The following is an 11,997-nucleotide window of genomic DNA, read 5'->3' on the forward strand; positions in this document are numbered from 1 at the left end:
GACATATTGTATGTGGACATGTCTGAGCACTGATTTAATAATCAATGTCCATATGGATGATGATTACATTACACTATCACATTAACGCAATATCCCTAAATATTGTGAACACAGATATGAACAGTGAATAAACAGTAAACAAATCAGCCGCAACATTTTGACCGCCTGCCTAATACCGGGCACACAGTAGTCAATGTGGCAGTTGGCTGGCGGTCGTGACACTCTGCAGCTCACTGTGCATCTTCTGTGAATTTGTTTCCCACTATATTTATACTGTCAGGAAGAGAACAATTTTGTCTACTACTCAGTAATAAAAATATGTACAAGGAGTGAAAATGGTGGTTGTGATGACAAGTGAGATTATTTTTTTAGCCCAATTCACCGGTCTCCCGACTCCAGATGAGATATCACCACTACAGCTGCTGAATGTTTCTCTTCATAGGGACCAACATACTTCTCATTTACAACAAAAGGTTCAAACTAATCTTAATCTTTTAAAACGTACAAAAGGAAGAAGTTATTAAACTAAGAAGTTTAATATAGTCACTCGTCATCGACTCCGAGGACTGAATGTTACCTTGTTGCCTAACTACATTGCTCTACTTAGAGTGATTAACTATACAAGGATGCATGGACCAAGATGTCCTGTGTCACTAACAGCACACAACTGCCAAGAAAATAGGCACTGTTGAGAGTATATTGTTTCTAGCATTAAAAAAAAGTTGCTGTATGATCAGCTGTTTTAGGACACGTAACCAAAAACACACTTCCACTGTCAAAACATGTCAGTTCAGGCAGGGACACAGAGTTGCATCAGAAAGTTTTCCAGATCAATTTGAAGTTGCTCATTTGTATTAGTCTATTTCTGAGGAAGATTTGTCCATTGAGGTGGTTTCACGTGCCAGATGCCCAAAAGCATTGTTGGAAGGTGGCCATGATTGTCGCTTGGCTGTGTGCAGGCTGTGGCATCTCAAAGCTGTTTGTAGACTGATGTCTCCTCATGAAAATTTCATGAAGAAAGCGTTTCCAAAAAGGTGCAGTTTATGAGAGCAACGGAAGACAGTAATTAGCCATGTCAGAGCAGGGGAAGGAAAACTTAAAGGTGCACATAAACTTCACTGGCATTCAAAATAAGCAGGTCTTGTTTTGCAGATTAACACTTAGCAAAGAGGCAGACATTTTGAATATGAGGACCTTATTCTGTTCACTCTCACTAGCTATAAGCCAAGAATACTTCCTGTTCAGAGCTATGAGCTCCAGACAAAGCTTCTGTAGGCTTTGATTTTCTTTGTTTTGCCAAAGGAACATGCTTGAAGCAGAAAGCAATGCGAGTTACTTCTCTCACATCTCAAACAGCAGCAAGATGTAGCCCGCCCTAGTTCAGTCCGTCAGCTGAGGCACAAGCACAAACAAGACAGCTTATACAACACCGCAAAGCCACCTGCCATCATCAAAGAACATCAGAGCTCCTCGTCTCCAGAGTAGCTAGCATCCCGTCCTTTCTGTCATTACAGGAAATGTTTGACATTTGGAAAATACACTTGTTTGCTTTTTCTGTTTTCTTAGGAAGACACTGCTCTTGTACCTGTCTGTTAGATATGAAGCTACCACCAGGAGATGATTTAGCGTAACAGACTGGTGCACATAACCTGCTGAGAAACCACAAAGGCTGTGGTTGATTGAGGTTGATTTTGTCATCCAACTCTCTGCAAGAAAACAAATAAGCATATTTTCACACATATCAAATCATTCCTTTAGTTACTTTAATGCTTAAATCATTCCTTGTAGTGTTTTGTCCATTTACACTTATTAATTTCATGTCCAGATGTGGGTAGAGAAAACCTTTTTCCAGTGCTAATGGATTTAGAAATAATGGTTGCTTTACTGACAGTTATTAAGGTGAAAAAAGACCTATTACACCACTGAAATTTCTTTTTACTATTACGCACTCATACCTTTATATTTGGCCAAAAACTGCAAATAGTTCTCATTGTCCTGTTTAGCTTCCATTCATTTTGTTGCTCTGCAGTCCTACAGCATGACTAATTTCCATCGACTCTCCCTCCTCAAAAGCAGAGGGCTTGAGGAGGGCCACTAACTCCTTCAGTCTACTACAATGTGTCTTGTCTATTTCCAGAGGACCAGCTGCCCCCTGGTTTCCCCACAATAGACATGGGCCCACAGTTGAAAGTGGTGGAGCGAACACGCACTGCCACCATGCTTTGTGCCGCCAGTGGCAACCCAGACCCAGACATCTACTGGTTCAAAGACTTCCTCCCTGTCAACACCACCAACAACAATGGGCGCATTAAACAGCTCAGATCAGGTAGGTTTCTTCTGCTGAAAACAGAACGGCACAACAGGGACTGTGTTTTCCTCTATCTGCTCTGCTCCACTCCTACTGATGTCTCCTCTGGTCTTTCATCCTCTTCTTTCTCCCATAATTTAACTTCTCATTTTGCTTTTAATTTTGTAGGTAATGGCATTGTTTCTACTATTTCCTGTCCTCTACTCTCTGTGTGCCCTGGTGTGTGTTGTCTGTCTATGTGTCTCCCTTTGTCTTCCAGTGTTGTCATGGGCTGTTGGGATTGTTCCCCTCTGTGTTTGCTGGCTTCTGCTCTCATTGCTCACTGCTGTGACTTTTTACAGTGAATTCTTTTGCTCTTTTCTGTCAGTTTCCTTTCCACTGCATTGGTGCAGTATTTTTGGATCATTATCTCCATTTCTTATGCCTCTTTTTTAATTAAAATTTAACATTTGGTTTCATTCAGAATCTGCAAAGTCCACATAATTTTACATCAATGGAAACATTCAGAAAAGCAAATTAACCATTCTTCTGCATTTGTTGAAATTTTACTTTCTTAAGAGGGATCCTTATAGCTTCTTGAATAAATAACTAATCTGTAAAAAAAAAAAAATCAGTACTGAATTTAAAGAAAAAAATACAGAATTCTGGACACTAATCAACCACAGTAGTGCATAAAACTTCATAAGGCTTTCCCCCTACTCCTTGATTTCTGAATTTACAGCCCCTGCTTGTGTAAATGCCTGTGACACACCATAATATAACCATTGCCCCAATTATCCAAAGTTTGGTTTCAATCTCTCAATCCAGAGAAATTATTCTATTTCATAAAAATGCAGCTTTATGTGCCAGTGAAAGGCAACACATTAGCACAGCTCTATGTAAAAGTTAAGTCTTGTATGTTTGACCACCTGTCTTCACAGATTTCACAGCTGTCCTTTGTTAAATCGTCTTGTTAACCTTATTTCCTTGCTGACTTGTTTTCAACAGAACTGTGTAGAATTAAACCTCATTTCTAATGTGCGACTTTGATTCACCTAGTTGATAAAGCATTAACAAACCCTTGTTAACTCAATTTACGTAAAGAATATAATCATATACTTATGCTGTCTTTCTTCTCTCTATATTCTTAAATCTACAGAATCCTTTGGTAAGTGCTTAGCTCTAAAGCACACATCACTCCCCACTAATTTCCATGTTTCCCACAACTATTAAAATGCATGGCATGCATTTTACTAACAGTTTAGTTTTAGGGCTACTATTAGAGGCACACACACTCTTCCCTCACCCCACAGTGTCCCACTGCCAGCTCTAGTGTCACCTTTACCCAAAGACTATGGTTACAAAACTGTAGCTTAGCATTGTCATATACTGACCTGGGTATTGACCTGTCCTCACATTTTTGTTACTCACTCACTGACCCACCACTCACTAACTTATTTAATCTTTTAACACCAGAACCAGAGGTATGGAAAAATACAGATTCTTAGGGAGGTGACCAGGTCAGGTCAAGCAAATGGAGCTTAGGTTGTTCTGTCCTTTTTTTAAATATATCTGCTCTCAATCTCATATACAAAGTCCTCCAAGTTTTTCCCTTCAGTAGATGGTCTTCAGAAGCCACTGCCACTTCCAAAATGGCACCTCCCGGTGGCACATCAATGTACAAGTTCTTCTCTCTGACCAATGAATTTTCTATGATGAATCCTGTCTCTTTGCCAGTAGAGTTCAGAAAAGTTCTTATTCTCTTTCTCTCTCCTTTCTCTTTCCTCTAGTACCTTTATTTACGTACCCTGTTAAATCTAATTTGATTCTTCTTCCAAAGCCCCCAGCATCTATCTACTCGTACTAATGCTTCTTCTTTCTAATCTTATTTGCATTCATATTATCCACCCAGGTGGTACACCAATAAGAGGTAAGAGTGCTGAACTGATGTTCACAGAATGAAAATAATACAAATTCATTCTTGCTGTCAACTCATCCATTCACTTGAATCACCTCCATTTTTGTCCTGTTTACTGAGACCAAATCCCATTACGTTCATACGGACCTTCCTTCTTATTTGTCCTGTTCTGTTGACTAAATTTGTATTCCATATTTTTGTCTATGCTTTATTTACTCCTTTGTATTCTGGTTTTAAGAGCCTGTTTAGCTCAGTTGTGATATGCTTGCCCTGGCTCAAATAAGCATATCCAATGACAATTATTTTTTTAAACTATTTTTTCTGTTCATTTTTGTTTTCTCTTTGGCCATAGCGAATCATGTGTCCCTCTTTTTGTCCAACTAAAACAACCAAGCATTTTTTTCCCCTTAGCTGTTCTTGTTCAGCACTAAAAATATGCACAGATGCTGTGGAATCACGCAGGCATGCTGAAGACAACATTGCCTCTACTCTGCTTTTTTCTCCCAAAGAATTCTTTCTATCTTTGCCAACCATTTTTTTTCCATTTCTTCTATTTGCTTTCCTCTCCTGTACCTCTACAAAAAAGCCCAAACAACCACTTTTTTGATAAAGTTTCTACGGTGCTTTTTTTCTCTTTCACCTATTTTTCTTACTTTTCTTGGGTTTGGAGACTATTTTACTTTTTGACTTTTTTTTCTTCAGGGTTTGGGGAAGGCAAACATTAGTCTGGCGAGGACCTGATTGGCTCATTTTTGCCGTGTGATATGGAGCTGCAGAGTTGTTGATGCATAAAGCCATTTTTCTCTGGGTCATGTGACACCACACTGCTGATCCCATTGGTGGATTTTTATGGGTGTCTTTTGTAGCTTTCACAAGCTAAAGCAGTGGTTGGTTACCATCTTGTTGGCTCAGGCCGATATTTTGAATTTTGTCTTCTAATACAATTGCATTTTATTTTTCAGCTAAGGGTTGTCAGAAGGTTGTAAGTTGTGCCGACATACATTTCTTGCTAAGATTTGCATGTCAAAACTTTTGTTACAGAGGGTTATTTGTTGGTTTTGCCTTACATAATACTTCAATTAAACTTTTTCCACACATATGAGCAGCATTTTTCAATTTTTTGTAACTGCTGCATTTTTTGAAAGCAACTTCACCTAGATGAAGTCCCAAATTACTCTGTTAAGTGAATATTACACTTGATCTGTGATTGAATATGCTAAAATTCATACCAAAATTTATTTCTTTCAATTGTCCTCCCTTGTTATGCTGCTTTCTTATACTGTAAACCTCTTTTGTTTGATCCATGTTTCCCTGAAGCAGTATCACTCATCCCCATATTGACTGGTCCAGTGACATGTTGTATCTTGAAGGGCTTGCCCCAATTCTTCCAAGTGAAATTTTGACATTGGCAGTAGGATGAGTGTTCATTTAGACCCTGTAGCATTATAAACAAATCAGCATTTTTCTGTAAAGAAGCTGTCAGTCAGGTAAATGTATTATAGACAGAAGATAAGTGTTTGGCTTTTCTTTCTTGTGGATTTGGTTGACAGTGTTATTTTCTTTTCCCTTGTTGTTACTTTAGGCCTGTTAAGTAAAACTATCTTTGTATTGCAATGTCTTGCATGATTACCATTTGCAGCTACATACAGTATGTGTCCCTCACCTATAGCAGGATAATTCAGTCTGCAGCCTACCTCAGCCAGTGGATAAGGCTGTGATAAAGATGGGGGATAATCTTTAAAATATAGAATTTATAGATACAAGAATGCAGTGTTTCGTTAATGCAGTTGATTGGATAATGTTTAATTACAACTTTGTTCAAACTGTCCAACTACTGAGTCAAGAAGACCAAGCAGAACTAGAAATGAACGGGGCTGAAGTTGGCCTCCATGAGGTCCAACTATTTATTTTTGCTTGTGAACTTGATGCAAACAACAACATTTTAACCAGACATACGCTGCTACCCCATTTGCTATTCCCAACCAGGAGCCCTCCAGATAGAGCAGAGCGAAGAGTCTGACCAGGGGAAGTATGAATGTGTGGCGACCAACAATGATGGAACCCGCTACTCTGCCCCAGCAAACCTATACGTCAGAGGTAGGAAAATGTGTCAGCAACACTGGCATGTTTCTCTCTTTGAAATTCATGAAGAATCTTTAAATCTACCAAAAAAGCCTGACAAATCCTGTGAGGCCACTGTAAGTATGCTTTGTTTTTTGTTTTCTGTCTATTTTGTTTGTACTTACCTGCACTGATTTGAACCTACAGTATCTACTCTGATGTGTTTCTGGTCCTTCCTGTTGATTATCCTGAGTCTAACACCAGGGACTGGACTGCTTGCTCTGTTTATCTACTAATTGCCTTTTGAACTTGACTGTCAGAGGTGGTATAGGGTGGATGGTCCTCCTCCATCAGTCCCAAATCTTTCCCAGGCAGAGAATAGATCCTTTTCTGACCTTTGTTCCTCCCTATTTATCAACATTAGAAGGACACCCTTAATCTCACTCCTTTTACCTACTGACAATATTTAACTAGTATAAAACAATTTTAAAATTATTGGCGAGTTTATTACCTTACATATGTAAAATTAGCATCCCGATTATGGTTCAATAGAAAAATATATAGCTTGATAATTTAAGCAAATACAGTACAGGTAGAATAAGTAGCAATGCTTTTCTTTGAGCCTTAATATTTAGTTCTTTCCAGATTTATGTCAGTCAAGGCTAGATTTGATTTTGCAGTATGTGTAAAATCCACTGTTACTTGTCCTACAATGACTGAAATTATCTATAAATTCATATACTTAGCAGATAGTTATATTTTTATTTATACTTATTTGTAATTGACAATTTTTGCAATACAGTTGGTCCTGTGGTTAGCTTCTGTCCAACCAGTGCAATATTTAACAGATAATATATAACAATATATAAAATGTAATCACAATTATAAGCTAACCACATGGCTTGGCCAGAATTTGTGATAAAAGTAAATATTGTTGCTTATTTAAAATGCTCTGACAGCTCAGACTTTACTTTGTAACCCGGGTGCCAGAGAGATACATGGGGCTCTCTGAGTTTTAGAGACATAACGTCCTTCGAATTGTTTAAGTAGTATTTGAACACCTAAAACATGGCCTTTTTACTGTGTTTCCCTTGTTTTTCTCCTTTCCTTATTTAATTTTGTTCTGCATCAAATTTCCTACATCCCTCAGAGCTGCGAGAAGGTTGGTGTGTTTTTGCTTTTCAACACAACACAAAACAGAAATAAGTTCTTTTGTTTGCCACAAAAAACATTATTACAGTCATTCAAATCAAACCAGACATTGCCATGACCTTTTAATTATTTAGTTCTGTTGAAATCATTTTATTATTTGTCACACATTCAGTGTTCATGTTCCCATTGAGAATGCACCTGGTCCTTGTCAGAATGCTTGACTGTCCAACAGGTGGTGCATGTTTGCATCTTTGAGGTGGGGTGGCAGGGACGATATTTGCATCTGTCTGAGGGTCTATTTGCATGGTCACCTGTTAATGCTTGAGCTAGTCATCCCCATTCCCCAGTCCCTACCCTGTCAGTGTTCCTGCTTGGTTTCTCTGATGACTAACAACAAGCAGGTCAAAGGTTATGAAAACATGTAAAATGTTAGTAATAAGATCAATTCCATTAAAGAATTAAAAATAATGTGACACACAACACCAGCAGGAACAATATCCTTGATTTCTGTCAGCTCCTGGAATTAATAGCTACTGTTCTACACAGATGCACTGCTGCTTCATATGTGCGCTCAAGCTCTCTCAGCATATAATCATTTAAGTTTCACTACATTCAAATGATCCCTGTGGTGCTCTCTCCAACTGAAGTTTCTCAGAGATAAAAATGTTAAAGCAAAATCCATCCTTTGTTGTAATTGGCACTAAAGTCTAACGCCAAGCTGTAAAAACAACCTTGCCCTCAGAGATTATACACTCTCTCTGACGGGGATGTTGCTGTGCAGGAAGTCATGAAAGAGTGATGCATTTAGAGCATTATCCACCAGACTTGACAAATGTAATTATATTCAAATGAGCAGGATAATATTATGTCTGTGGGGAGCAGGAGCCAATTGGATATTAATTAAATATTGAGAAAGAAAAACTGTATTTAATAATGCAAGCAGTTCCCCCAGTTTTCCTCTCTGGAGAGCTGCAGTCTGCTCAACAGAATGGGCTTTGTGAATTAGTTGCAGGCAACAGGAAGCACATTTGCTTATGCTGCAGTCAAATGTAACTACCTGCACAAATGCCTAGTTTAGAGTCAGTGGACTGTTTACAAAGCAGGGCCAATTAACCGGCAATAAATACAAGTATTTTTCAAAGTTCATATTTATTCAAGGTTCAATAAAACATTTATGGAGTAATCTAACCCAAATGAACAGTAATCTGTTTCCAGTACAATGAGCAGTAACACTGACTATTTGTAATCAATCCCCCCAATACCTGGTAGTCCCTCCCTTATGCCCAAGCCCCTTAGTTATTCTCACCCCGTGTACTTAAATATTTGCCAGTAAAACCTGAGGATAAATTATATATTTTCCTGATTTTGTTCCCTGTTCTCTGTTTTATCATTTATCTTAACATGTATTTGCTTTCTTCTCCAAGTGTGTCGTAGTTCTGCCAGGATACAGCAATGCTACCAGACTAATTGTTCCGTTTACACCGTGTGATAGTGTCTTCCTTCTGACTCTATTACCACTTGCTTTGCCCCAGCAGCCCTTTCCCCCCACCCCTGACTCCTTTACATGGCTGTCTCACAAAGTCCCATATTGTTCTTGTATGCATGACGACTCTTATTCCCCCTCTAAACAGCCTTGAAGCTGTCCATGTGCATTATGAATGTTATATACTGAATTTCACTTGAAAGTTGAACATTTCCTTTGAAATATAAGGCCTTGATTTTTTTTGTTAGATTTATTTGAAGGTGTATCCACTAGAGCTGTTAAATAATATGCTGTTTAAGTTGAGTTTTGTTTTAACACTGCTGCAGCTTGATTATACTCTTATTACTTGTGTGTTATAATTGAAACTAGATTTATAAAACATTTAGGATCAGCGTTTGAATCAAGTAATCATAACAAAACAGCATCAGCTATATCCTCTGATTATATGCTGCAAAATAGTTTTGTAATTTTTAATTAATATGAATAGCTCAAAACATATCTGTAATGTTTTCTCCATATGTGTATTGAAACATCTTATGTTCACTTTATTATATATGAAAATGCATGGATTTCCTAGAATGAACTCTCTCCCTTTATGTTAAGCTGTACTTAGAGATCCTGTGAAAATCAGTTGGTACCAGTCAGGGTTTTTGATTGAGTGATTCACAGGCATGGATGGATTTATACAATCATAGAATGTAGCATGGTGAAACATGTTAATGCTTTAAGGACAGGATCATTTCTCCTCCTGTGATAAGCTAAAGACTTCAGATTCAGCACTGAACTCACCAGGATAAAGAAATTAAGTAAAACTACCATAGCTAGTTTTAGTTTGTGAATGCATAACATTTGACAGCTCTAGTTTCCATTTCAGATCAAGCCTGAAAAGTACAGAAAAACAACTTCTCAATAGTTTTATCTATGTTTGTGCGATGTGAGAATGTGCTGCGGCACATTTTCTCACATCTGCTGGAAGTACGCAGCCGAAAAGTTGTTTCCTTGCATACAACTGTGGAGTGCTGTCGACCCTCCAGCACTTTGTGCAGTTCTGTCTTTATGTAAAGATGGTGATACCAGCATTTTGTGCATGATGCTCATTTTGTTGTTGACCCATTCACCATTAAAATCTCAGGTCAAATGTGTTGACCATGAAATATCTGTGTAAAAACAAAGTTAATTAATGCTACAATGAAGCCTTTAAGATGCCACTGTCCTTATTAAATTATATATTCAATTCTTTTGGCAACATTTGAGGAGCATGAGACAATTTTACCATAAACGGATGTTGCAACAGCTGTTGCATTTTCTTCTTATTTTTCACAAAATCTTTTTTTGTTTGTTTTGTTTTGTTTTGTTTTTCAGTACGCCGAGTGCCACCACGATTCTCCATTCCACCTACAGATAATGAAATCATGCCAGGAGGCAGTGTCAATATCACATGTGTGGCAGTTGGTTCTCCTATGCCATATGTCAAGTGGATGCTGGGTGCTGAAGACTTGACGCCAGAGGACGACATGCCCATTGGACGGAATGTCTTGGAGCTTACAGACGTCCGGCAATCGGCCAACTACACCTGTGTGGCCATGTCAACCCTGGGGGTGATAGAGGCTGTGGCACAGATAACAGTCAAAGGTAGGATTCCATTTAGTTATTCTTATAAGTACATGCTGAAAATTCAGAATATGCTGTTGCAGTAGAAATGCCAAGGCTAGAGATGGACTCCGTAAGAGTTTCCTTATAACGATTATCTAACAGTGTTTCTAACTCTGCCTGTAGTTAAACATAAATACTTCAGTCTGCAGCAAGCATATGTTAGGAGTTAAGTATCCAAGCAGAGGCTGCTGGCAATGCTTTTAAAGGAAGCTATTTGCCTCTTACTGCCATGATAAGTCATCTGTAGAGGATTCCTTAGAGCTTTAGACAAGCCCCAGCACCGGCCTCAGTGCATTAGATGCCACCTTGAGAATACAGTGAAGTGCTTATCTCTCAGCTGGAAAGCAAGAGAGCCACAGCTCACCATTTCTCTTAGCTGGAGGTAGGGAGGAAGGGGTGTGAGGAGGGTGTGAAACGTAACGAGTATTGTTTGGTGTCCTCTGTAGGCATGGTACTTATCTTAGTGTTATCATATCTACACTGCAGCATACCAGAAAGTCATCCCAGACTGGTGTCGCTGTGTTCACATGCACACAGGGGACAGACTCACAAACGTGCACACGCAGCTTTGTTTTTCCTAGACATAACATTGAGATATTAGTCTCAATAAAACAGTCTGGCAGCAAGCTCCCCCAGAAGCATACTTCAGATGGCATATAAAGACATTTGCACTGATATCTTTTGCCATGTGCCATGGTGTGGGGAATTAAAGAAATAAATTTATCTGTTAAATTATTAAAGTGATAAACATTTGGAAATCTCAGATTAGTGGAAACAGTGATCCCAGCTGCTGAACATGGGGTATGCTATGGGGGTAAAGTTTTATCTTAACTAGCCACAAATGGATATTTGGCCATTTAAAAATATAGTCAAGGTTACACGTGTAAAAACCAATGTCTGTCTCATGAAGACCACAAATGGCTGTTTGCCAGTCTACAAATAAAATCCAGATTTACAAATGTGGTAAAACAAATCACGTGCATCTCATAATGACTACAAATGTGTATTCAAGTAATCTACAAATAAAATCAAGATTTACAAACGTGCATTATTCTGTGTACAGTTTAAAATGTATATACAGATTTATTTCATATTAAAATCCATATTGAATATACTCTCAAAACCTTGCATGCGAGTATAAATCACCAAATACACATTTGTGGCCATTTAGAATTTTGCCACAGTAGTGTGCAAGTCTCACACATTAGTTCATATGAAACTTTGATTAACACATGTAAGTTACAAAAGTAGATTTGTAGACTATCCACCCACCTAACAGAAAACACAACGTGACCTAGCTTCAGCATCAAGTGCAATGAGCTGGTAGGTTGATGCAATCAACATAATTCAACTATCGTCTAATTCAAATTAAGACTCCATGACCTAAAATATTGTAATGTTTGTTGTATATTTGTTTTTTTATGTATGTAATAATTATAATAA

The 11,997-nt window shown here is 38.2% G+C and overlaps 1 protein-coding gene across 1 annotated transcript in view; it reads left to right on the plus strand.

The window, feature by feature from the left end:
- The window catches only part of LOC109966549 (receptor-type tyrosine-protein phosphatase delta), a 322,783-nt gene that overhangs the window by 275,117 nt on the left and 35,669 nt on the right, over positions 1-11,997 (plus strand). The window contains 6 exon segments of the mRNA XM_020611458.1: positions 2,138-2,326; positions 3,447-3,455; positions 4,200-4,217; positions 6,192-6,302; positions 7,417-7,428; positions 10,264-10,594. Coding sequence (XP_020467114.1) covers positions 2,138-2,326; positions 3,447-3,455; positions 4,200-4,217; positions 6,192-6,302; positions 7,417-7,428; positions 10,264-10,594 — 670 coding nt within the window.

Source organism: Monopterus albus, unplaced genomic scaffold (assembly GCF_001952655.1).
Source record: "Monopterus albus unplaced genomic scaffold, M_albus_1.0 scaffold113.1, whole genome shotgun sequence".
Taxonomy (NCBI): Eukaryota; Metazoa; Chordata; class Actinopteri; order Synbranchiformes; family Synbranchidae; genus Monopterus; species Monopterus albus.